The following is a 27,921-nucleotide window of genomic DNA, read 5'->3' as shown; positions in this document are numbered from 1 at the left end:
GCGCTGATCTCTGCCAGCTCCAGTATGTACAGTATAAGCTGTTACTCTGTGCCTGTACTGATAGTAAACTAGCTGGAGTATGTGCTGCTCTTTGCTACCTCCAGTATGTACAATACAATACAATACAATAACATTTCTATAGCGCTTTTCTCCCATAGGACTCAAAGCGCTTAGGCTCTCTCAGATTCAGTAATTAGTAGGATGAAGTATTCACACAACAAAAGTTATATTTCTGCAAATGCCAAACTGAACAGGTGGGTTTTCAGTCTGGATTTAAACACGTCCAGGGATGGAGCTGTCCTGATCTGTTGAGGTAAGGAGTTCCAAAACGTAGGGGCAGCATGACAGAAGGCTCTGGGACCAAAAGTTTCCAAGTGGACTCTGGGTATGACTAGATTATTAGAACCTGTTGATCTGAGAATGCGGGGATTGCTACGCAGCTGCAACATATCTTTCATGTATCCAGGGCCTAAATTATTCAGGGATTTAAATGTCAGTAGGCCGATCTTGAATAGGACCCTCCATTCTATAGGTAGCCAGTGAAGGGAGTGCAGGACTGGCATTATGTGGCAGTGACGGGGTTGGTTGGTTAGCAGTCTGGCAGCAGTATTCTGTATCAGCTGTAGTCGGTACAAGACCTTTTTTGGAAGGCCAGTGTAGAGAGCATTGCAGTAGTCCAGTCGGGATGTGATGAAGGCGTGGACTAAGGTTGGCAGATCTTCTGGGGGTATGAGGTGCTTGATTTTTGCAATGTTCTTCAGGTGAAAATAGGATGATTTCACCACAGCAGAGATTTGAGTTCTGAAGTTTAAATCCCAATCAATTAGAACTCCCAGGCTACGCACATGATCAGAGCTGCGCAGATCCGTGCCTCCTATTCCCAGTGGTGAAGACTGCAAGTTAAGTTGTTTTGTTATCATGCTCTGCCCTCCTATCAGAAGGACTTCAGTTTTGTCTGCATTTAGTTTCAGCCAGTTGTCATTCATCCATTGCTGTAGTTCACGTAAGCAGGCGTTTATAGTTAGAGTTGGGTCTGTCACACCAGGCTTGAAGGAAAGATATAGTTGAGTGTCGTCTGCATAGCAGTGGTATGTCAGGCCATGTTTTTGGATTAGTTTTCCCAGCGGTAACATGTAAATCGTGAAAAGCAGGGGAGAGAGGATTGAGCCCTGGGGCACCCCATACCTAAGTGATACAGGGGTGGACAGGAAGGGCCCCATAGACACTTTGTGGGTTCTGCCACTCAAGAAGGATTGGAACCACTGAAGAACTATGCCATCAATGCCGCAGTATTCCTGTAGCCTGTTTATCAAGATGTCATGGTCAACTGTATCAAAGGCTGCATAAAGGTCTAGCAGTATGAGGATGGAGCACTCTCCTCTGTCTCTTGCCATGAGCAGGTGGTTGCATATTTGGATGAGGGCCGTTTCAGTGCTGTGGTGTTTCCTGAAGCCAGACTGGAATGGGTCATAACTGTTGTTTTGTAGGATTTTGGCTTCTAGCTGGAGGTAAACAGCTTTTTCAATTAGCTTGCCCAGAAAGGGAAGGTTAGAGACAGGTCTGTAGCTGGTCATTGCATCTGGGTCCAGGGAGGGTTTTTTGAGGAGAGGCCTGATGATTGCTTCCTTCAGTAAAGCAGGAAATATCCCTGATTTTAAGGAACAGTTAACAATTTTTAGGAATACCGGTACGAACAGGTCGGGGCAGTTCAACATGAACTGTGTTGGGCCAGGATCTAGGTCACAGGTAGTTAGGCGGACGTGAAGGAGGATGCTTGATGTGACTTCTTCATCAATTTCTTTGAAGTTTGACCAAGGTGTTACATTGTCTCTGCTAATGGTCTTCGGCGCTATATTAGGCTCAGATGCTGTAAGTTGGATGGCGGACCTTATAGCGGAGACTTTGTCTGTGAAGAAATGGGCAAATTGGTCACAGAGGTCCTTTGAAGACTCGATGTTAAGTTTTTGACATGCCGGGTTGCAGAGTTTTTCCACTGTGCGGAACAGTTGGGCTGGTTTGTTAACTGCATTTGCAATCTCTTGTGATAGAAAGGATGATTTTTTTCCCGTGATTACCTTTTGGTAGCTCTTCAAGTGGAGGATTAAGGCATGTTTGTCTTCTGGGGACTGAGATTTGCGCCACAGTCTCTCAAGTTTTCGGCCTTGTCTTTTCAGCTCTTTTATAGCGTTATCAAACCACTGTGCATGATGGTGTGGAGTAAGATATTTGGTGCGCAGAGGAGCAATGGTCTCAAAGGTGGAGGACACACATTTGTTGTATTTAAACACCAGAGTATCAGGGTCCAAGCTGGAGTCAGTCAATTCATCAAAGCTAAGGTTATCTCGGATATGTTGAGGTGTTAGCCCTTTTAAGCGGCGATATTTTATTTGATTCTTGACCTGGTGTTTGACAGCTGGTATTGAGAGGGAGAAGTGGATAGTGTGATGGTCTGACCAGGCAACAGGATTAATTTCCACATTGGCTATTGACGGCCCAGTATGGAATATAAGGTCCAGAGTGTGGCCTTTCCTGTGAGTAGCAGAGCTGATTGATTGGAGGAAGCCCAGTTCATGTAAGGCACGAGGTAGCTCTATTCCAAGTTTTGAAGAGGAGTCATCCACCCATGTATTGCAATCTCCAAGAACAATCCATCTGGGGTGTTCCAGTGTTAGGTTGCATAGGAGGTCTACAAGTTCCTTAAGGAAGTCTGAGTGTTTTTCTGGTGGGCGGCAGATCAGCAATATGTTAATGTTTTTCTCAGCTGAAAGTTGCACCCCCAAGCATTCAAACGAGTTGGTAGGACCTACAGTAAGTGGTCTGATTTTCAAAGCTGATCTAAAGCAAAGTGCAACCCCTCCTCCCCTGCGTTCTTTCCTGTTGCAGTACATCACGGAATAGTTTGTTGGCACGGCAGCCTCCAGGGTGGGGCCAACTGGTTCAGAAAGCCAGGTTTCAGTCAGGCAGGCCAGATCAGAAGACTCTATTAGATCATGTATGATTGCTGTTTTGTTGTTTATCGATCTGACGTTACAGAGGACAGCCTTGATAGGGCTACCCTGGGAGATAGGGTCTGAGACTGTATAAGCTGTTACTTTGTGCCTGTACTGATAGTAAACTCGCTGCAGTGTGCGCTGATCTCTGCTACCCCCAGTATGTACAGTATAAGCTGTTACTCTGTGCCTGTACTAATAGTAAACTAGCTGCAGTGTGTGCTGATCTCTGCTACCTCTGTACAGTACAGGCACAAAGTAACAGCTTATACTGTACACACCGTACAGTATAAGATGTTACTTTGTGCCTGTACTGATAATAAACTAGCTGGAGTGTTTGCTGATCCCTGCTACTTTCAGTATGTACAGTATTAGCTGTAAAGCCTGGCACACACATACAATTTTGATTAGCCAATTTTAGCTCTGTTCATCAAATTCATTGTCTGTTGGCCCACTTACTGCATGGGGGTGGTAAAATTGGTCAGTGATTGACCAATCAAAATTGTATGTGCGCATACATCTTTGATCTATGCCTATACTGATTGTAAATTATCTAAATAAAGGACATGGAGCTCCATCCAAAATTTTGATGGGCAGGCCCGTAATCTGTAGCTTACGCCGCTGCTAAGTTCATGTAAATTTGGCCCCACCCATGGCCACGCCCACTCACTGTATGGCCACGCCCAATTCCCCCTAACACCCCCCACACACACACACACACACACACACACACCTTGCGCCCACAGGTGCCCCCGATCTTCAAGGACCCTAGGAACGCCCCTGAGCTGAGCCCCCCTCCCCCCAGGAAAGTCAGCCCCTGGGTCCCCCTGAGCTTAGTACATGCAGCCGCCCCCCCTCCCCTTAAGTATAGGTGACTCACCTGCTCTCTTCCTATGTGATAAACAGATCCCCTTGCTATCTGCCGGGCATACTAGGTTTCAACCAGATCAGTGTGGTTCCCCTCGTTCCGCTTTCCATCGCCCGTCATACTCAGCAGTGAATTTGGCGTGGCCTGCAGTGATGATGAGGGAGGTGAGCGGTGAACTGTGATGGCACGTATACAGGAAGCGCCATCACAGTTCACCGCTCACCTCCCTCATCACTGCAGACCACGCTAATCTGACTGCTGAGTGTGTCAGGCTTTGGGATGTAGAGTGAGGGGAACTGCAACTGTGTGAGCAGATGGTCGAGCTTGTGCACACATCTGGCGGGGTCCAGCAGCACGGGGACCTCTGAAGTGGTGGGGGCCCTGGGGCAATTGCCCCTTTTGCCTCAATGGTAGTGCTGGCCCTGGTGCCCAAACTTTTGCATCCCACTGTATATATCTGAGTTCACTGTGCTTATATTACTAATACTGCTTTGTTTGGTGAATATTATCTGTCAGCCTGTATGCTACATCTGCCTGCAGGGTATTGTAGGATTGTATTAGGTAGGAGTTTTGTGCAGGTGGTACGGGCTTGGCTATAGGTCAGTCATATGGGCATACATCCTGACCTATAGTCATTGACCAGGCAAGCCTGACATGAGGTCGAATACAATACAGTGATAATAACAGATGCCCTGGAGCACAGTAGTGGAACAAATGTGCTTGAGCTTTTATGTGGCACACAATTCAACCAATATCAATGTAAGTGGGCACAGGTGTGGCTCAGTGCCAGTGGGCTTTATCTGTGCACTGTCAGACAGACACTGAGAATATGCTGCAACACTTTAAACACAATGTAGTGGTAATACCACAGGCCCTGCAGCAGTACTGGAAAAATGTGCTTTTATACACAATTTGATATCACTGTAAATGGGCACGTGTGTGGCACAGCGCCAGTGTGCTCTGTCTGTGCACTGTCACACAAACACTGAGAAATGCAGCAACACTTCAAACACAATTTAGTGATAATAACAGTGACCCTGCAGCAATGGTGAAATAAAGGTGCTTTTATGTGGTACACAATTTGATATCACTGTAAGTGGGCACATGTATGGCTCTGTGACAGTGTGCTCCATCTGTGCACTATCACACAGACACTGAGAAATGGAGCAACACAAAAAACACAATCTATATATATAAAATCAGGTGCGTGTGTGTGTGTGTGTGTGTGTGTGTGTGTGTGTGTGTGTGTGTGTGCGTGCGTGCGTGCGTGCGTGCGTGCGTGCGTGCGTGCGTGCGTGCGTGCGTGCGTGCGTGTGTGTGTGTGTGTGTGTACAGTGGGATGCGAGGGTTTGGACAACCTTGTTAATCGTCATGATTTTCCTGTATAAATCGTTGGTTGTTACAATCAAAAATGTCAGTTAAATATGTCATATAGGAGACACACACAGTGATATTTGAGAAGTGAAATGAAGTTCATTGAATTTTCAGAAAGTGTTCAATAATTGTTTAAATAAAATTAGGCAGGTGCATAAATGTGGGCACTGTTGTCATTTTATTGATTCCAAAACCTTTAGAACTAATTATTGGAACTCAAATTGGCTTGGTAAGCTCAGTGACGCCAAATTGTTATAGCGGGGAACACCGCTTTGATGGATTTATCCAGGTGATCCAAATTAATGTTAACCTGTTTCCAAGCATGCATTAGAAACCTGGAATCATAGAGACACAGACTCCATCTCTCATAGATTCATAATTAACAAGTCCTTTAATGGCACGTAATCCTTGATATATATAGATTACATGACGTACAAATAATGTTTATTAATTTTTAGGGAGGGTTTATTGGGTAGTAGAGGTGTGCATAATTATTTAGAAGGTGTGTTATGGGTGTACATATTTAACATAATTAACTATGATGCAATCGACCAAACTCAATCCTGTAATGTATGCTCTGGGTGAAGTTGTCCTTGCAGCCTTCCTCTTAACAGCATCTATGCTAGTGACCTTCACCGCTGACTTACTTATCACTCGAACAGAGCTGGAACTTTCCAGGAACAGAGCTCAACCGATTACAGCACATTTCAACAAGTTACATGTAGCAGGTTACAGAAAAATACACAGTATAAAGCAATATATATGAATATTGAAGAAAATGAGCAATGACTGTTTGGGGGAGGGGGTCTAATCAATCAATCCTGGATTTAAATCAATAACCTATGAGGTAAAGAATGTTATTCAATACCTAATCAATAATATGCCTATGACACCCCTCACCTATATACACAGATGAATCCAGTTATGAGAAAGAGTATTTAAGGGGGTCAATTGTAAGTTTCCCTCCTCTTTTAATTTTCTCTGAAGAGTAGCAACATGTGGGTCTCAAAACAACTCTCAAATGACCTGAAGACAGAGGCGGATCTAGAGTGGTGCAGGCATGGCTTGTGCCATGGCGCCATGGCTGCCCCCCCATTCCTCGTGCCCCACTACCATACTGGAGGATGCCTCTCAGGCATTTGTATCTGCTCTTATGCTGAAGGACATCTCTCATTACCCATAATGGGAGGAGGGGGGGGCTACTTATACTGGGAGACATGTCTTGTGACATATATTTGCAGGGGGCTACTAATTACATGGGGGTACCTGTCACTACCTATATTGGGGGGGTTACTCATACTTGGGGGCCACCTCTCACTATACTGAGGGACACCTTATTACCTATACTGGGGGACTACTTATACTGGGGAGACACCTCTAACTACATATACTGGGAGGGCAACCAAAGCTGGGGGCTACCTATACAGGGTTACCTACCTCTGGATACCTCTGGATACCTCAACTAGGGTGCTAGCTCTGGGTACTTATAGTGTGGCGGCTACTTATATTGGGGGGACTTGTAGCGTTGCAAGAAAGTAAGCTGTTATTATGGGGCAAGGTGGTCTAACCGGGGGGAGGGGCGCAATTTCAGTGTTTGCCATAGGCGTTATTTTACCCAGATTCGCCCCTGTCTGAAGACAAAGATTGTTCACCATCATGGTTTAGGGGAAGGATACAGAAAGCTGTCTCAGAGATTTCAGCTGTCTGTTTCCACAGTTAGGAACATATTGAGGAAATGGAAGACCACAGGCTCATTTCAAGTTAAGGCTGAGTGGCAGACCAAGAAAAATCTTGGATAAACAGAAGCGACGTATGGTGAGAACAGTCAGAATCAACCCACAGACCAGCACAAAAGACCTACAACATCATCTTGCTGCAGATGGAGTCATTGTGCATCGTTCAACCATTCGGCACACTTTACACAAGGAGATGCTGTATGTGAGAGTGATGCAGAAGAAACCTTTTCTCCGCCCACAGCACAAACAGAGCCGCTTGAGGTATGCTAAAGCACATTTGGACAAGCCAACTTCATTTTGGAATAAGGTGCTGTGGACTGGTGAAGCTAAAATTGAGTTATTTGGGGGCGTTAAGCATGGAGGAAAAACAACACAGCATTGCAAGAAAAACACCTGCTACCTAGAGTAAAATATGGTGGTGGTTCCATCATGCTGTGGGGCTGTGTGGCCAGTGCAGGGACTGGGAATCTTGTCAAAGTTGAGGGACGCATGGATTCCACTCAGTATCAGCAGATTCTGGAAACCAATGTCCAGGAAACAGTGACAAAGCTAAAGCTGCGCCTGGGCTGGATCTTTCAACAAGACAACAACCCTAAACACTGCTCAAAATCCACTAAGCCATTCATGCAGAGGAACAAGGACAACGTCTGGAATGGCCATCTCAGTTCCCAGACCTGAAAATAATTAAAAATCTGTGGTGTGCGTTAAAAAGAGCTGTCCATGCTCAGAAGCCATCAAACCTGAATGAACTAGAGATGTTTTGTAAAGAGGAATGGTCCAAAATACCTTTAACCAGAATCCAGGCTCTCATTGTAACCTACAGGAAGCGTTTAGAGGCTGTAATTTCTGCAAAAGGAGGATCTACTAAATACTGATTTCATGTCTTTTTTGAGGTGCCCAAATTTATGCACCTGCCTAATTTTGTTTAAACAACTATTACGCACTTTCTCTAAATCCAATAAACTTCATTTCACTTCTCAAGGTTACAAGTCCAGGAAAAGTGGGCAAAGCATAAAACAGCCAATCGAATTTCAGCCGTTCATTTTAAATGGGATAATGTAAACTGCAGCCATTCCTACACTCTTAATCGCAGGGTGTTCAAACTTGGCACACTTGGTCACTGGGTGAATGAGATTAAGATTTAGTAAAGTTAGTAGAGCCTACAACAGCCAAACAAAATGCACCTATTGATTTTTAAGGGGAATATTTAAACTGCTGCTATTCTTACACTGTTAATGGCAGTGACTTCAAACCTGCTACAGTCGGTCATTGGGTGACTAGGGTCCAAATTCACTAAAGGGGCGGGGCCACAATCAACCAATCAGATTTCCTCGGTGGATAAACTGCTTCCATTCACACATTTGTGATGCCAGGAACCTAAAAGCTCACAAACTTGGTCATTGAGTGACTGTGTGTCAAGGTTACAAAAAGTGGGTGGAGCCAAAAACAAATTTCACTTGGAAAATATAAACTTTAGCCATTCTTACACTGTTAATGGCAGGGTTCTCAAACTTTGCACATTTGGTCACTGGGTGACTGGGGTTAATATTCAGGAAAATGGGTGGAGCCTACAACAGCCAATCAAAATTCACCTGTTGATTTTCAAGGGGAATATTTAAATTACTGCCATTCATACACTGTGAATAGCAGACGCCTCAAACCTGGTACAGTTGGTCACGGGGTGACTGGGGTACAAATTCAGAAAGGAGGCAGAGCCACAAACAGCTATTCAGCTTTGTTTAATTTCAATGAGAACATACAAATTATTGATATTAACCACTTAAGCCCTCAGTCGTTTTCACTTTATGCATCCGAGCAATGTTCACCTCCCATTCATTAGCCTATAACTTTATCACTACTTATCACAATGAACTGATCTATATCTTGTTTTTTTCACCACCAATTAGGCTTTCTTTGGGTGGTACATTTTGCTAAGAGCTACCTTACTGTAAATGCATTAAAAAAAAAAGAAAAAAACAGAAAAAAATCATTAATTCTAAGTTTTCGGGCCATTATAGTTTTAAAATAATACATGCCTCCATAATTAAAACCCACGTATTGTACTTGCCCATTTGTCCCGGTTATTTCACCGTCTAAATTACAATCACAATGTATGGCGACAATATTTTATTTGGAAATAAGAGCATTTTTTCTGTTTTGCATCCATCACTATTTACAAGCGTATAAAAAAAATCTTTATATAGATATTTAAAAAGTTTAGACCCTTAGGCAAATAATTATGCATTTTTTTTTATTGTAATGTTTTTTTGTTTTTTTTATTAAACATTTTATGTGGGTATTTTTGGGAGGGTGGGATGTAAATAGTGTTTTATTTGGGGAAATATATGTGCATTTAAATTTTTTTTTACTTTTAGATGTAGTTTTACTTTTTGGCCACAAGATGGCAACCTTGAGTTTGTTTACATGAGGTCACTCTAAGCGTACAATGTAAGCTTAGAGGGACATAGGAGTCAGAAAAAGCGAAGCTTCCGAGAGAAGCTGACGCTTTTTCTGCGGGGGAGAGGAATCAGTGATCGGGCACCATAGCCCGATTCATTGATTCCTGGGCTAACAAATCCGTGGCCGGGAGCACGCGTGCACGCACGCGAACGGCCACGGGAGCACACATGTCCACCTTGACGTATAACTACGTCAAGGAGGACAAAGTGGTTAAGGACCCCAAAGCTCATAAACTTGGTAATTGAGTGACTGTATGTCAAGGTTAGATAAAGTGGGAGGTAACAACAACTACATTTTTTACAATGGAAAATATAAACTGCAACCATTCTTACACTGTTAATGGCAGGGGCCTCAAACCTAATAGTCAGTCACTGGGTGACTGGGGGTCCAAATTCATTCAAGGGGGTAGAGCCACAAACAGCCAGTTAGATTGATTTCAGCCATTCTGTTTTTGCAGGGTTCTCAAACTTGACACAGTTGGTCCCTGGATGTCTGGGATTAATATTCAGGAAAGTGGGTGGAGCCTACAACAGCCAATCAAAATTCATCAATTGATTTTCAATGGGAATATTTAAGTTGCTGCCATTCTTACACTCTTAATGGCAGAGGCCTCAAATATTGTAAATCAGTCACTGGGAGACTAGGGTTTAAATTCTGAAAAGGGGGAGGGCCACAAACAGCCAATCAAATTTGTTTAATTTCAATGAGAAATGCAACTTATTGATGCCAAAGACCCCAAAGCTCACAAACTTGGTCATTGAGTGACTGTATGTCAAGGTTAGAAATAGTGGGCGGATCCAAAAACATCTAACTTCTTACATGGGAAAATATAAACTGCAGCCATTCTTACACTGTTAATGGCAGGGTTCACGAACTTGAAATAGTTAGTGACTGGGTGACTGGGATTGATGTTCAGTAAAGTAGGTGGAGCCTACAACAGCCAATCAAAATTCACCTATTGATTTTCAAGGGGAATATTTAAACTGCTGCCATTCTTACACTGTTAATGGCAGAGGCCTCAAACCTGCTACAGTCGGTCATTGGGTGACTGGGGTTCACATTTACTAAAGGGGTGGAGCCACAAACAGCCAATCAGATTTCTTTGCTGGATAAACTGCTTCCATGCATACAATTTTGATGCCAGGAGCCCGAAAGCTCACAAACGTGGTCATTGAGTGACTGTGTGTCAAAGTCACAAATACTGGGTGCAGTCAAAAACAGATTTCCCTGGGAAAATGTAAACTGCAGCCCTTCTTCACTTAATGGCTGGGCTCTCAAACATTGCACAGTTGGTCACTGGGTGATTGGGATTAATATTCAGAAAAGTGGGTGGAGCCTAAAAAAACCTAATCAAAATTCGCCTGTTGATTTTCAAGGGGAATATTAAAATTGCTGCCATTCTTGCACTGTTAATGGCACAAGCCTCAAACCTGGTACAGTTGGTCATTGGGACACTGAGGTTCAAATTCAGAAAAATGGGTGGAGCCACAAACAGCCAATCAGATTTGTTTCATTTAACTGGGAAAATAAAAATTATTGATGCTAAGGACCCCAAAGCTTACAAACTTGGTCATGGAGTGACTGTGTTTCAAGGTTACAAAAAAGTGGGCAGAGCCAAAAACAAATTTCACTGGGAAAATATAAACTGCAGCCATTCTTACACTGTTAATGGCAGGGTTCTGAAACTTTGCCCAGACGGTCACAGTGTGACTGAGATTAATATTCAGGGAAGTGGGTCGAGCCTATAATAGCCAATCAAAATCCACCTGTTGTTTTTTAAGGGGAACATTTAAAGGGACACTTAAGTCAAACAAAAAATGAGTTTTACTCGCCTAGGGCTTCCAACAGCCCCCTGCAGCTGTCCGGTGCCCTCGCTGTCTCCCTCCGATCCTCCTGGCCCCGCCAGCAGCCACTTCCTGTTTCGGTGACAGGAGCTGACAGGCTGGGGACGCGAGTGATTATTCGCGTTCCCAGACACATTAGCACCCTCTATGCTGCTATATGGTATATGATATATGCTATAGCAGCATAGATGGCGCTATTGTGGCCAGGAACGCGAAGAATCACTCGCGTCCCCAGCCTGTCAGCTCCTGTCACCGAAACAGGAAGTGGCTGCCGGTGGGGCCAGGAGGATCGGAGGGAGATGGCGAGGGCACCGGACAGCTGCAGCGGGCTATTGAAAGCCCCAGGTGAGTAAAACTAATTTTTTTTGTTTGACTTAAGTGTCCCTTTAAATTGCTGCCATTTTTACAGTGTTAATAGCAGATGCCTCAAACATGCTACAGTTTGTCATTGGGTGACTGGAGTTTAAATGCTGGAGAGGGGCGGAGCCACAAACAGCCAATCTGATTTCTTTAATTTCTATGGGAATATACAAATTATTGATGCCAAAGACCCCAAAGCACACAAACTTGGTCACTGAATGTTTGTGTGGAAGGGTTAGAAAAAGTGGGCGGAGCCAACACAAGCCAAATACATACCCAGGCATCGCTGGGTCATCAGCTATTTAGTGATAATAACAGAGGCCCTGCAGCAGTAGTGGAAAAAGGTGCTTTTATGTGGCCGACAATTCGATATCACTGTGTGGCTCTGTGCCAGTGTGCTCTGTCTGTACACTATCACACAGACACTGAGAAATGCAGCAACACTTCAAACACAATTCAGTGATAATAACAGAGGCCCTGCAGCAGTAGTGGAATGAAGGTGCTTTTATGTGGCACACAATTCGATATCACTGTAAGTGAGCATGTGTGTGGCTGTGTGCCAGTGTGCTCTGTCTGTGCACTATTACACAGACACTGAGAATGCTGCAACACTTCAAACTCAATACAGTGATAATAACACAGGCCCTGGAACACTATTGTGCTTATAGCAGTAGGAGAACAGAGGCGCCAGCAGGATAAAAGCGGATACAAACTTTAAAATTTGCTGGGAGGAAGCGGTGGACTTACCTCCATAAAGCAGACATGAAAGACTGTCTGAATAGTAGCAATCACATTTATTAACTAGTACCCCAAAAAAGTGCAACGCGTTTCGCAGGCCCAGCCCGCTTCATCAGGCAATAAACATGGGGACAAAACAGAGGCGCGCTACACCTGCTATTGCTGAAATTCTGTTTTGTCCCCATGTTTATTGCCTGATGAACCGGGCTAGGCCTGCGAAACGCGTTGCACTTTTTTGGGGTACTAGTTAATAAATGTGATTGCTACTATTCAGACAGTCTTTCGTGTCTGCTTTATGGAGGTAAGTCCACCGCATCCTCCCAGCAAATTTTAAAGTTTTTATCCGCTTTTATCCTGCTGGCGCCTCTGTTCTCCTACTGCTATACCGTGTCCACCCCTGGTGGAGGGGTGATCTACCCCCTTTCGCATCTACAGAGAGCGACTTCTTATCCCTGAGTGAGGACAGGTCTAATCTCCTCACCTGCCTATACAGTGGTTGCCTTTGTGGTAACCCACGTTTGTGAGTATAATTTTCTCACGATAACCTTTACTTAATTTATGCTTAACATACTACACTATATTGGGCTCTCGGTTTCTCTACACTATTGTGCTTGTAGTGGGCACTGGACACAATGGCACCCTGTGGGCTGTGGAATGTCACACACACAAACATCAGAAGGATGAAGTAGTCCTCAGAAGGGCTGTTTGGGATGATTAAACAGCTGTCAGCCAGTGAGGATCGAAATAAACAAGCCTAGCTAAAGCTTTCCCTATCTACAGCAAGCTCTGTCCCTTCCTCTCTCTATTCCTGACAAATACAGACTGGAGCATGGCGGGCGCTGCAGTGTTTTTCTAGGGGGCGGGTGGGTCCATGAGGGAGTGCAGCCTGATTGGCTGCCATGTGCCTGCTGACTGTGATGTAAAGGGTGAAAGTTTAGCCCAATGATGTTGTATGGGGGCGGGTCAAATAGCGGCGAGCACGGATACCTGATCTTCGCCGAATAGTGCTTGCCGGCAAACTATTCGGGCCATCTCTAATTTAAAGCAGCCACATGGTCTTCATTTAATACCTTCATCAAGCACTGTTGTTTGTATGTCCAGTAGAATCAAGACATGGCTTTTGGAAGGAAGGTATTGTCCGCTTTGGTCCCACCATGAGGAGATAATAATTTGGAAACTTCTCCAAGCTCTAGCATGTAGGTTTTTGTGAAAATCTCATTACGGGTAAAGATGGGCTTTTACACTGCTTTTCTTGCTTTCTGCTGTTTCTCTGCTCTCCACTATGCTACTTTGCCGGTGCTGTGTGTAATCATTTTCTATGAGATTATGCTGCTGATATTTAAGGCCCAGTGTTCGCACTCACACCTCCTACACACATGACCTTTGGAGGATAGGAAGGCCCCACCCCCGAACTAGCTTTGTATGCCATAATCGGGAACCAGCAGAATTTGGTGTGTAGGAGTGCGGAGACATAAGGCCTTAAATATCAGCAACAGGTGGTGTGCACCTCCTCGGATAATTGACTAATCCGAGTCTGTTGGGTGTTAACCGTAAGCGTCAATTGGTTAACAGCCGAGATCAAAATCTCAACATGATTGCACAGTGTATCCATTGACATTTTCTGGTCTGCTGTTCTATAACGATTGGTGTAGCAACACAGATGTGGTGACCTGCAGTATCACCAATAATACAAGTATAGCTAGCAACCTACGAGGTATGTAGTGCTTGGTGCAACAGTAACAGAATAGTAGCTGGACCTCACCAGAGGAGCTGGTGGGTACTATAGAACACCGTACCGATTAGTTTAGCTTAACCTCACCAGAGGAGGTGGTGGGTACTATCAGAACACGATTACTGATAGTTTGGCTTAACCTCACCAGAGGAGCTGGTGGGTACTATCAGAAGAGCACCTCACCAGTGACAAGGGCTCACTGGTGAGTAGAGAGGTCAGACAGGCTAGGATCAGTAAGGAGCGAGCAGGTACAGTACAGAATCGACAGGCAAGAGAGTAGTAAGATATCAGACAGGGTTCAGTAACAAAGTCAGATGGGCAGATGTACAGGAACGATAAGCAAGAGCAGAGTCAGCGGGTAGCAAGAGTCATACACAGAATATCAATAACAGTATAACAATAATCCTAGTCTTGTGTGAAATCCCTGGTTTCCTCCCAGATCAAAGCACACCGGATACTATCTAAGGTCTGATCGCTAGCACATAAGTATTCGCAACAGCAGACAAGTTGCGAGTGAACCCTGAAGGCTTTTGAAGCGGAGGAGACCCCCACAGCCACGCCCACAACAATCAGCCAATTTGGAGCGCCGTGAGTCTCATCTGACGTCAGCCGACCGGCCGGTCAGCTGACGCGCCTCCTCCCAGCATAAAGGTCCTGTCTCCGCGCGTGCCCACGCGATACGGCAACTCTATGTGCAAACGAAAGACCCGTCCTTGGCGTACTAGACGCCAGAGGCACGGGCGAAGTCCCTGAACAGGAAGGCAAGGCGGCTGCGGAAACACCCTGCGTGTCCGCAGCCGCCATTACTGCTGATGTTACACCACCTCATCACTGCATATACCTAGCTGTTGTGTTCAGTGAACCCACCTCATCACTGCATATACCTAGCTGTTGTGGCAAGTGGTGTCATCATTGTCGGCCATAACAGATTCTCGTTAAAGGATTTAAAGTTAATTCATTTCAAATACAGCAGGGCCTCAAAAGTCCTCCTCCTGTATTGTTATTTTTGGTCACTACCTTTTGTGTTGAGTGAACCCACCTCATCACTGCATATACCTAGCTGTTGTGTCGAGTGAACCCACCTTATCACTGCATATACTTAGCTGTTGTGGCAAGTGGTGTCATCAATGTCCGCCATAACAGATTCTCGTTAAAGGATTTAAAGTTAATTCATTTCAAATACAGCAAGCCCTCGAAAGTCTTCCTGTATTGTTATTTTTGGTCACTACCTCGGGACATGCATGCCATGCCTGCTGCCTTCCTTGGATGTGTGGTGGTAGCCGTTCCTGCTCCTTTGCCCACAGCGTGCCTGCTGCCTTCCTTGGATGTGTGGGGGTGGTAGCCGTTTCTTAGGCTCCCACTCCAGACCGGAATCGAACCAGGATTCCCCGGCCATTACCCCTGGTCAGTCACCATGGTACTGAGAAAGTACCATCAAAAGTTTCACACAGTTGAGTGAATGGCAGACTTGCCCTCCATAACACATTCTTGGCAAATGCGTTCGAATTCTGCTGGGTCAAGGGTCCATCTGACCACAGATGCCTGGTCTGCAAAGCACAGTCAGGGCAGTTACATTACTTATACAGCATGGGTCTCAAGCTCCCACTTCGGACCAGAATCGAACCCCAATTCCCCGGCCATTACCCACTGGTCACAATGGGAGACTTGCCCTCCAGAACAGATTCTCGTGAAAGGCAAGTGGTGTCATCATTGTCCGCTATAACAGATTCTTGTTAAAGGATTTAAAGTTAATTAATTTCAAATACAGCAGGGCCTCGAAAGTCCTCCTCCTGTATTGTTATTTTTGGTCACTACCTCAGGACGTGCATGCCATGCCTGCTGCCTTCCTTGGATGTGTGTGGTGGTAGCCGTTTCTTAGGCTCCAACGGACCGGAATAGAACCAGGATTCCCCGGCCATTACCTGTGGTCACTCACAATGGCAGACTTGCCCTCCATAAAAGATTCTCGCCTGCTTGAGGAGTAGACCAACCTGGTGAATTGCAGTGAAGGCACCATCAGACTTGCCCTCCATAACAGATTCTCATTAAAGGATCTAAAGTTGATTCATTTCACATACACAGCAGGGCCTCGAAAGTCCTCCTCCTGTATTGTTATTTTTGGTCACTACCTCGGGACGTGCATGCCTGTCTGCCTGCTGCCTTCCTTGGATGTGTGGTAGTAGCCGTTTCTTAGGCTCCAACTCCGGACCGGAATAGAACCAGGATTCCCCGGCCATTACCCGTGGTCACAATGGCAGACTTGCCCTCCATAATAGATTCTCGTTGCAGGTACTGAACCGCAAGCAGAAAATGTAATGTAAAAAAAATAGATGTAAGCTTTAACAATGGTAGAGAAAGAACCATGGAAAGTTGATAAGGCAGTCAGACATTACCTAACCTGACATCACTGAGTAAGGAAGAGCAATCTCGCCATGGTGCGCAGTAGTCCAGCACGGCCGTCACTACACAAACAGCTGTTTGCGGTGTGTTACACAGTGAGTTTGGTGTGTCAGTGTAAAGCAGTACACTAATTACACTACCTGATTGATGTATATACATGCAAGATGTTTTAAAGCACTTTAGGCCTGCAATTTAGCATTCAATGTGATTTCTGCCCTTAAAACACTGCTTTGCGTCAAATCCAGATTTTTCCCCGAGACTTTTGGCGTCTATCCCACTCCACTATGCCCCCTCCATGTGTTAGACCCCTTGAAACATCTTTTCCATCACTTTTCTGGCCAGCATAAGTGTTTCTAGTTTTCAAAGTTCGCCTCCCCATTGAAGTCTATTGCGGTTTGCGAAAGTTTGCGCGAACCGAACCTTTTGCGGAAGTTCGCGAACCGAAAATCAGAGGTTCGGGCCATCTCTACTCAGCAACAGGCGGCTCTTGAAAACCCACCCCCCATCCGGCCTTCTCAGGACCTTGGACAACAGGGTCGTGGTGGTTGTTGCCGACTTCAGTCAGGGTGGGGAACTTTCGTTTGAGAATATCTTTCTCTGTGGCAAGGTTGGAACAGACCAAGGGGATGTCTGCTTCCGAATCTCTGGAGCAAAGAAATCTGATCATTCACTGGAACACTCTGAAGATTTCCAGAACCGTAGTGCATCTCTGACACGCTGACGGGCATTGCAGAGGGTGATGCAGGTGACAGCTCAGGGTTGCTAGACATATTCGGGCTAGGGACTGTCGTTGTCTTTCTCTTGGAACAGAAGAACTGTATGTGGACGGTCTCCCCACACAGTTTACACATGTGAACTGCAGGTGTGTCTGACTGGGATGCAGCAATAGCAGCAGCTGCAGGTCTTGGTGGCACAAAGCTCACCGGACCAGGAGGAATGAATGCAGTAGGCTCACCTCCTTCCCAATCCTGGGACAGTGTTCTGTGGCTGTCCAGCACCAGGGTTCTCTGGCTGTCAGGTACAGAAACCTGATGGTACGCCCTCTCAGAGGCGCGTACAGGAAAGTCTTGTTCCGTGCCCTCTTCCATAACAGGAAGTTTTGCTGTGGGGGTCACGGGTAGAGGTCCGCTTCTCTCCACCGAAGCACATAGTGAAGAGTGCAGATTCGCTTTGGCTAGCTTGGCCATCTCCAATTCATGCTGGAGCTGTAACTGGTGCAGACACTCTTGGTGCTCTGCCTCTAGCCGGCGCATCTCTGCCTCCATGAAGTTCTCGATCTCGGGACTCCAGGAATATGTGCAGATCCTGGCCAGTCAAGTTTGGCCACCATGACGGGCATATCAGGACTGCAGTGTAGGGAGGCATTAAGCAAGGTGGTGACAAGGATTCCATCTCTGGGGTAATGCCATTTCAGCCTTGTTTGTGCCGTAAGCGGCAATGCCGTGCGATTCGCAGCGGGCTTCATAGGCAAACGCAGGGGGGATTACAGCTGCCCAGAATCCCCCCTCAGAGCGAGGCCAGTGCAGTGTCTGGGCACAGGCACAAGTTGAGACACCAGAATATCTGCAGGGATCCTGCAGCTCACAGCACTGCCCCATTTCCCTGCTACAGTTGACTTTGGATGAAGCATCAGTGTGTGTACAGAGCATGGAACAGCTCTGGGGAACATAGAGTCCGGTATGACCACAGCCCTGTGCCCTGCTATGTGAATGCTTCACCTTCCCCTTCATTACTAATGTCGGCTGTCCTCATTATTATCTGTATCCAAATTGCATTATGTGTACCCAGCATGATGTCCTACCATATTATTATACTGTGTTGTGCGTGGCTGAGGGAGACCCTTCAGGAATCCCCCCCCCTTGAAAATCCTGGGTTTGCCCCTGGGCTTGCAAATTAGGGACTGACCAATTTTGGTTATCCTGATCTGAATCAGACATTCAGAAGAGGAGAGTAGAAGAAGGAATAGGATATAGCAAAGAAAAGGGTAGGAAATGTAGACCAATCTATTCGCTATCAATGTGCAGGGCCGGCCTTTGACCTGAGCGACCGGAGCGATCGCTCAGGGCGCCGGCTTCCAGGGGGCGCTCCTGCTGCATATTTGGCTCCTAGCTGCGGGCTCCAGCTGGGTCCATCTCGCTCTTGCCGCACTTCGCCCCACCCCCTGGTGCCGCTGGGGGTGATGGGGGCGAAGACTTGTGGCTGTGCAAAGGGGGATTTAAAAAAAAAAAGTCACAATGTGCAGCACAGCGGCGGTGGCAGCCGCCAATTCTAAACGCAGCCTTCCACATTCTGCTGCGGGGTTGAATTATGAACCCACGAGAAAACCCAATAGCACTTTCCCGGGTGCTAGCTCCACCTCCTAAGCCCCGCCCCCGCCACGTGATTGGGTAACACGGCAGGCTGGACGGGGCTAAGGAATAACAGGATCTGCCTCCCTCATGTCTGCCTGCATCCAGGGAGCTGTCACTCTAATATTGAAGCCCGCCCAGCTGCCAGCCTGGGGAAAATGGGTCAGCCCCCTGCACGTGGAGAAGAGCTGGGCTGCGAGGCTGGAGGGGAAATGAGGCTCTGTAACTGCTGCCTGGCACACTGGCAGTCCTAATACTGACTACCACCAGAGAAAGGTAGGACCAGGTCACCTATTCTCTGATGTTTCCCACTATGCCACTTCCTAGCACTGTCACCAAGTGACCCACACTGCCTGCATTATCTATCACCCAGCCATTCCCTTTGCCTGTACTGCTACTTCCACTGCCTGCACAGTGCTGTCAATCACCCAGCCACCCCCACTGCCTGTACTGTTAGTCACCCAGCCACCCCCCACTACCTGCACTATTTGTCACCCAGCCACCCCCACTGCCTGCACTGTCACCCAGCCACCCCTCACTACCTGCACCATTTGTCACCCAGCCACCCCCACTGCCTGCACTGTCACCCAGCCACCCCCACTACCTGTCGCTACCCGCACTGTCACCCCCAGAACCTGTTGCAACCTGCACTATCACCCAGCCCCCCGCACGTACTACCTGTCGCTTCCTGCACTGTCATCCAGCCACCCCCAAGTACTTGTTACTACCTGCACTGTCACCCAGCCCCCCCCCCCCCCCCCACACTACCTGTCGCTTCCTGCAATGTCATCCAGCCACCCCTTAGGTACCCGTCACTACCTGCACTGTCATAAGTCACCCCCCCCACTCCTTGTCGCCACCTGCACTGTCACCCAGTCACCACCCACTATCTGCACTACCCGCACTGTCACCTAGCCACCCCCAATATCTGGTACCTGGCAGCCAACCTCCACTACTCTTCGCTTCCTCTAATGTCGCCCAGCCAACACCCACTATCTGGCACTCAGCCACCATCCACTACCTGTTGCTTCCAGCACTGTCACCCAGCCACCACCCTCACTCAGCCACCCACCCACACTACCAGTCGATACCCGCACTGTCACCCAGCCACCACCCACTACCTGCACTTATCTGTCACCCAGCTACCACCCACTATCAGTCACTATTCGTGCTGTCACCCAGCCACCATCCACTACCTGTGCTGCCACTTAGCCACCACCCACTACCTGCACTTATCTGTCACCGAGCCACCAGCCACTACCCACACATCTGTCACCCAGCCACCACCCATTACCCGTCACTACTTGCACTGTCTGTCACCGTCGCTACCTGCACTGTTACTCAGCCACAATCCACTTACTATCACTACCCACCCTATTTGTCACCCAGTCACCACACACTACCTGGTGCTACCTGCTACCCACTATCTACCACTACCTGTACTGTCATCCAGCCACCACCCTCTGCCTTTCACTACCTGCCACTCACTCTCTGCCACTACATGTACTGCCATCCAGCTACCATCTGCCTGTCAGTACCCAGCACCACTATCTGCCACTACCTGCACTGCCATCCTGCCATCACCCACTACCTGGACTGCCATTCAGCCACTGCCCTCTACCCACCACCCACTATCTGCCATTACCTGTCACTACTTCTCACTACCAACTTCCTGCTACTAGCCTCCCACTATCTGTTACCCACTACCTGTCAATACCCTCCACCCACTATCTCCCACTACCCGCCACCTTCTATGTGCCGCTACCTCTACCTGTGACTCATCCACTACCTCCTACCAGTCACTTTGCACTATCTGTAGGGGAAATGTTTGCTGCTTTTCATGTGTCAGAAGTAACTTTGGCTGCATTTCGTGTATCGGAAGTAATTTCATGTGTGGAAAGTAGTTTTTGCTGCATTTCGTGTGTTGAGGTTATGTTTGCTGCATGCCATGTGTCAGAGGTAACTTTGGCTGCACTTTATGTGTCAGAGGTAATATTTGCTGCATTCCATGTGTTGGAGGTAACATTTGCGGTTTTGCATGTGTCGGAGGTAACATTTCCTACATTCTATGTGTTGGACGTAACGTTTGTTGCATTTATCATTTACTTTGGGGTTATTTGTTGCCGTGTTTGGCATTTTTGGGGCTTGTGATTACTAAATGGTATGCTAGCACATGAACCAAAAGAAAGAAGAGGATGAATGGGGGGGGGGGCACCAAAATCTGGTTACGCTCAGGGCGCTGTGAAACCTAAGGCCGGCCCTGTCAATGTGTACCATTTTGTGCCCGGAACTCTGGTTCCACAAGGCAGGATACTCAATGACCACTGTCTTATTGTTCTGGTTGCAAAGACTGAGTTTGTTAGATCTTTGCACTCTGATTTCTCAAAAGCTGGCTATGCCTGATTTTGGGTTGTGCTATCCCACCACTACCAACCAATGTAACAATCCAGGCCCGCATTCCCGTCTAAACGACGTTAAAAGACCGGTTGCTGGATCGTCAAAAGGTATTAATGTGACAGAGCGTGCCAATCCTGTCTAATCTGCTCCCGTTACCATTCGGAGAATAGTCACCTCCGATGGTTGGAAGTACGGTGAACAGACTGACGCTAAAGATTTGTCGCAACGCAGCCGACAATATGTAATGTGACAATCACTCACCAATTCCGTATTACTAGGCCACGGTTGCCATGCAGGTCTCATGCACTAGAGACTTCTGGAGGCAAACTCACTGTGTGCACAGTAAGAGCTGTTAGATTGGTTGAAGGTGCCCATACATGTACAATCCCGATTGCATGTACAATCGATAAACTAAAAATATCGATCGGGTAATTTTACTCCCACCACTCTTTTGTATTTAGGGAGGAAAGAGACTCCGGCTAGCTACTTCAAGAAGGAAGAAAACGGTTATTTACAACCTAACTAGCAAAACAACAATTTATAAGAACATAATAAATCAATGCAACAGTATTACTCTTCGGAGGGCAGATTCTTTGTAGCAACAATCAGATGACCAGAACAGGCACAAGACTGAACGATAAAATTGTTAGTTTTATTCTAAAACTACATACACACAGTATACTTTAACCCACAGATAAATATACCTGTCCGGCAGAACAGATTGGGTTAATAGAAAAAAGGTAGAGATGAAAAAGAAACCGAATGTCTTAATGTACAGTTCAAATACCGTTATTGGTAGTCCATGCGGCAATCGAAAGTCCTTGGCGAAAAGTCCAGAATGGCAATTGCCATGCAGCCAGAGGCCTTTGTGGGAAATAATCCAAGTGATTTTGCCAGTGTCCAGCTGGCTGTCGATTGATGTTAATTCGACAAAGATGAGTATAGGACTTTGGACTCAGAGCTTTCTGAGCTCTGTAAAGTTATGCTCTTCACTCCAGCAAGGAGGCGTGAGGGCGGGGATCACACACCTCTTGGAACCCGAGATGAGCCAGCCCCTTCTCAGGGAGATAGAAAATTACCTAAATCATGATAGGTGTTCTATCTCCAAAACCGTACAGCTTATGTTAAATCTAAGAACATTTTTAGGTCGGTCAGAATTTATCGAGAACAAGGATATCAAACAGGAGGGAGCTGGGGTGAATTGTGACCACAAAATGCATACCTCTGCTTTGGCAGGGCTTACCGTGAATTTGGAAACATCCAATCGTGTGGTTTCTTCCAAATTTTATAATAAGCGGGTTCGCCCAATTGGAAAGTCACATTTATGACAAAATATTAATTTTATATTTGTGAGGTCACGGAAAGGTATTCTAACTCAGGCAGAAGGGTCAGTTCTAGTTGAAGAACTCAGCTGGGGGTTACCAGATCAGATAAAGGGTCTTTGAAGTCCAGAGCTTCCTCTGGGAGTGAGGATATAGCAGACAGCTACAGAGACCCTGTTTTTTATGGTATCTTGTCACAGTGGAGTGACGATTTATGGCCAGTGGCACAGCAGGGGTGTTGGGGGACTCCTCTGAAGTTCTGCTAAAGAATTTCTAATTACATTTGCAGGAAGAGGTTCCGTAACCACTTAATCCACCGCTACAGTATATCTATGTCATCTGTGGCATCCTCCAAGCCACAATGACGTAGATATATGATCCTAAGTTAACCTCCCTGGCGGTTAATTTACTTTGCCAAATGGGCAAAAATCCTTTTTTTTTTTATTTTGTTTTTGTTTCATGTAAAGCTACCAGAGTGGTAGCTACATGAAACACCACTAGAGGGCGCATGTGGCCCTCTAGTGCGATCGTCGCCGGCATCAATAGCAAACAGGGGAGCGCCTACATAACGCGTTCCCCTGTTTGGCTTCTCCTGTCGCCATGGCGACGATCGGCATGACGTCATCGATCCAGCCCATAGCGCTGCCCGGAACTCATTGGTCCGGGCAGCGCAGGGCTCTGGCGGGGGGGTGGGCCCTCTTCCGCTGCTGCGTGCGGGCGATCGCCGCAGAGCGGTGGCAATCGAGCTGTGCGCGCGGCTAGCAAAGTGCTGGCTGCGCGCGCAGCACTTTGAATGGGGCGAATCGCCCCAACAGATCCTGAGAAATCCTCCTGCGCGGCATAGCCCGAGCTCAGCTCGGGCTTACCGGCAGGGAGGTTAAAGCCCTGCAGTGCACCATCGGAGCGCTTCCAAGCGCACCCTCCGGCACGCTCAGCTGCCTTACTAATTGGTGAAAGAGAACATGTTCCCTTGTAGCCAATTACTGATCTCCCCACTGTAGCCAACAGCGTGATCCTTCATCTCCCCCTCCTCCGTGCACAGATATCCTAAAAAATGTAAATCAAGCTGCCTCTCTCACCTTTCCTCATTGCAGCGATGAGCCTGCAGCCCGAGCCTCCGATCCCCGTCTGCACTCTGCCGCGTAATGCCGGTTACCCAGGTCCCGGCTTGATGACGTCATCAAGCCGGGACCCGGGTAACCGGCATTACGCGGCTGAGTGCAGAGCGGGGATCAGATGCTCGGGCTGCAGGCTCATCGCTGGAATGAGGAAAGGTGAGAGAGGCAGCTTGATTCACATTTTTTTAGGCAATCCGTGCACGGAGGGGCTGCCTGATTGGTGTGTGTGTGTGGGGGGGGTCACATCTGGCTATCCACACTGGGGGGGATAGTTTTTTTTATAAGGGGTGTTAAAAACCAGGCATCTGGGTAACTGGGGGGACATCTGACAATGGGGGCTCATTTGTTACCTGGGGGGGGGGGGGTCATCTAATACTGGGGGCACATCTGGCTATAATTGGTGGGGGGGCAATTCTGGGGGCACATATGGCTATAATGGGGGAACTTTTATCCTGGGGACACATCTGCCTATAATGAGGAGTGCCAATCCTGGGGGCATTACTGTCTCTCTGTACTGGGGGGTGGTACACACAAGGGACACATCTGGCTACACCGGGGGTGCTGATATTGATGTCACATCTGGCTATACTGGGGAGGTTGGGCTGATACTCGGGACACATATGACTATATTAGGGGGTACATAAAACTGGTGGCATGGTTTTTATCACTGTGGCACTTTTTGTTTTTAAACTGGAATTGTTAAAAACTGAGAAATAATTAATTTTTTTATTGTTTTTATTTTTGTTCCTTTTTTCCATTAAAATGCCTAGAAAACAAAATTGTTCTTGGGACTAAATACCCCCCATTGAAAGCCTGGTGTGTCTTGAAAAAAACAATATATAGATCATTTAGGTGTAGTGAGTAGGGATAAAGTTATTGCTGATTGAATAGAGACATAGCTAAAACATCAAAACTGCTCTGGTCCATAAGGGGAAAACAAGGTCTGGATGCGAAGTGGTTAATGACACCATTTGAAGGAGAAACAAAGTTGATTTAAAATGTCATTTTTGCTATTTGCAATGAAATTTGCACTTGTGACTCAAATGGCGCATACACGGTTTTCACGGGAACCACATGGGCATCACTAAACTTGCCATTAGCTTAAAACTGGTGCTGAGTTTGTTTCCATCTTACAGTTCCTCTTTAAAGTAAATGGGAACTGTGGGGTAAAAAAAAGCCAGATATTTACCAAAGGAGAGGGAAGGCTCTGGGTCCTAATGAGCCTTCCCTCTCCTCTCCCGGTGCCCTCGGTGTAGCGCTGTCCCCGGGAGCAGTATTTGACTAATTTGGTCAAAAACTGCTCACTCCGCTGGTGAAGGTGACTTTGGAAAGTCTTTGGGAACCCGAGTGCTCCATACTGTGCTCGCGCAAGTGCCCTCTCTCGCGCACTTGCGCATGCGCAGTATGGAGCCGCCTGTCTTTGGGAGGACTCGGCTTCTGAAGATTTCCGAGGTCCCCCACAGTGGGGGATTCAAATATGAGAGCCAGCGCTGCACCAAAGTCACCGGGAGAGGAGAGGGAAGCCTCATTAGGACCCAGAGCTTTCCCTCTACTTAGCTAAGTATCTGGTTACTTTTTTTTTAAAGGCTCCCATTAGCTTTAACAATAAAGCAAACACAAAAGTTGAATGCGCCTAGGAAGTTCTGAATTGATGTGAACATTTAGGGTATCTCACCTATGCTGTTCCGTGGTGATATTCTTGGTATGACCTCTGTGATTTGGACCTGTACACTGCCTCGATGTCCATCATTTAGGAGGTCAACCTGAGCTGGCTGCTTCAAAAGGTCTGTCAGAGTCCTGAAACAAACACAAAATATAAGAAAAAAAAGCCAATTAAATTTATTGTAAAGTGTATCTAAAAGCAAAATTTGAAAATTAACAGCAGGGCTATTGCAGTGAATTTGTGAGGCACTGTCCTGGGTATTTCATCTCGTAGAACATTTGTTTTCCATATTTTAGTAGTGCGCATCCTTCTCTGCTCCCTGGTTGGCTTAAGCTCTCTGTAGACACTGGTTACATAGTTACAGGCAGGCTGTGAAAAGAGGAGCAGGCCACTGACTACTACACTATACAGTCATTTTTCAATGAGGTATGACACCACACTAGCACTAGTTCTATTGTTCGTTTTGTATATTTTGCCTTTAGATGAGTACTAATTGACAATAAGTTAAAGAGACACTGCAGCGAAAAAAAATGATGATATTATGATTTGTATGTGTAGCACAGCTAAGAAATAAAACATTAAGATCAGATACATCAGTGTAACTGTTTCCAGTACAGGAAGAGTTGAGAAACTCCAGTTGTTATCTCTATGCAAACAAGCCATTAAGCTCTCCGACTAAGTTAGTCGTGGAGAGGGCTGTTATCTGACTTTTATTATCTCAACTGTTCCTGGACTATTTACTTTTCCTCTGCTAGAGGAGAGGTCATTACTTCACAGACTGCTCTGAAAGACTCATTTTGAATGCTGAGTGTTGTGTAATCTGCACATATTATAGAATGATGCAATGTTAGAAAAAACACTATATACCTGAAAATAAAAGTATGAGAATATTTTCTTTGCTGCTAATCTTCTAGTAATTATTCATAGTACACAACCAATTCACTATATCATATTTTTTTTTTGCTTCAGTGTCTCTTTAATCTAGTAATTTAATGCCAAGCAGCTGCAGCTGAAGCACATAGCATTTTGAGATGTGTTCTAAAACTTGGGTCAGGGCCGGATTTACCATAAGGCACTCTAGGCACGTGCCTACAGGCGCCTTTAAGGGGCAAAGGCGGCCCCTGAATGCCCCCCATGATTGATCAGTTTAAAAAAAAAAAAACTTCAGCGCAAGATAATTCACCGGACTGCCCCGCCCGCCCACAGCGCTATGCCAGGTGTCCCCTGCAAGTAACTGTCAGCCGCACAGAGTGCCCCCGCTGCCGCTGTATTCATGCACGCAGCAGGTGAGTCAGGACGTAGCATTTCAGTCACGTGCTACTAGTACCGGGGATCGGCGTGCACTGTGTCCTGGCTTTGTTTATTATTTTTCTGATTCTTTCTGTCTGCCGGGAACTATTGGAGCTTCCACAGGGACTGGAAGGGGGGAGGTAGGAGTAGGCCAAATACCAGAAACACCGTTCCCCTCCCTTTTCACAGAGAGTCGGTATAGTGACAGGCGAGGAGGGGCGGCATGGAACGCTGTGACATGTGGCCTCAGTGTTGCAGGAGAGTAACTTCACAGCCACAGCGTGTGGGCTACAGCTCTGCTCCCCCCTCCCATGTGTCTGTTGGTTCAGCCTGTGCCCGGGTCTTTTGCAGATGAGTTTTTTCACGTTCCATGTACACTGCACAGCCAGCTTGAACTCACACAGACAGACGAGCTCTGCAGCCAGCTAGAGTGACAAGTAAGTGACTGATGCAGAGGCTTGGGACCTTTGATCTTCCTCCCCCCTCCTTTTCCTAGCAGAGACAATGCTTCCCTCTCCTCTCCCTTTGAACAGTGTCCCCTGCTAGCCAGTCCTGCGATGCTTCTTAGTTCCTAGTGTTTCTATAGGGCAACACGCAGCTCTGTCCAGCTGTCACCTGACCAGACCTGATCAGATATCATTGCTGCTCTGATCAGGTCAGGTGACAGCTGGTCAGTGCTGAGGTGTCCACCTATGGAAACACTGCTGGAAGCCAAGTTGAAGGTGTCAGATGGGGAGGGGGACCACATGAAAGTGTAAAAGGGGAAGCATTGGATTGCTTTAGCAGTAGTCTTTCAGCTAGAAAAGTGGGGAGATAATTGAGGGTTAATGGGAACCTTTAAGTACATCAGAGCTGAGATATAAAAAAAAATGTATACATACGTGGTGCTATCTCCAGCCCCATCCGCTCAGATCGCTCCCACGCCGCCGTCCTCCACTGCCTGCAGCTTCGGGAACCAGTCCCATCACTTCTGTCAGTCGCAGCCAGTCTAAGCACAAGAAGTGCGCCCTCTGCGTATCTCTCCAGCGGCTGCTGGAGAGATACGAATAGAGAGCACTTCTACATCAGACTGGCCGCAACTAACAGAAGTGTGGGAACCCGGTTCCTGAAGCTGCGGGCAGCGGAGGACGGCGGCGTGGGATCGATATGAGCGGATGGGGTTGGAGGAAGCCCCAGGTATGTATACATTTTTTTTTAATATATTTCAGCTCTGAGTCTCTTTAACTGCAAAAAAAAAAAAAAAAAAAAAAAAAGAGATTAACTTACCTGGGGCTTCTACCA

At 46.7% G+C, this 27,921-nt stretch overlaps 1 protein-coding gene and 1 long non-coding RNA gene across 2 annotated transcripts in view; one reads left to right on the top strand and one right to left on the bottom strand.

Annotated features, from left to right (window-relative positions):
- Positions 1-27,921, bottom strand: part of LOC137522601 (protein shisa-9-like) — a 363,162-nt gene that overhangs the window by 83,868 nt on the left and 251,373 nt on the right. Inside the window, exon 2 of the mRNA XM_068242676.1 lies at positions 25,363-25,484. Coding sequence (XP_068098777.1) covers positions 25,363-25,484 — 122 coding nt within the window. The remainder of the gene's footprint in view (positions 1-25,362; positions 25,485-27,921) is intronic.
- The window catches only part of LOC137522600 (uncharacterized), a 134,577-nt gene continuing 133,665 nt past the window's right edge, over positions 27,010-27,921 (top strand). The window contains exon 1 of the long non-coding RNA XR_011022358.1: positions 27,010-27,077. This is a non-coding gene — a long non-coding RNA (uncharacterized lncRNA). The remainder of the gene's footprint in view (positions 27,078-27,921) is intronic.

This window comes from Hyperolius riggenbachi, chromosome 6 (genome assembly GCF_040937935.1).
Source record: "Hyperolius riggenbachi isolate aHypRig1 chromosome 6, aHypRig1.pri, whole genome shotgun sequence".
Taxonomy (NCBI): domain Eukaryota; kingdom Metazoa; phylum Chordata; class Amphibia; order Anura; family Hyperoliidae; genus Hyperolius; species Hyperolius riggenbachi.
The sequence above is the reverse complement of the archived record's forward strand: the minus strand, read 5'-3'. Positions and strand labels throughout refer to the sequence as shown.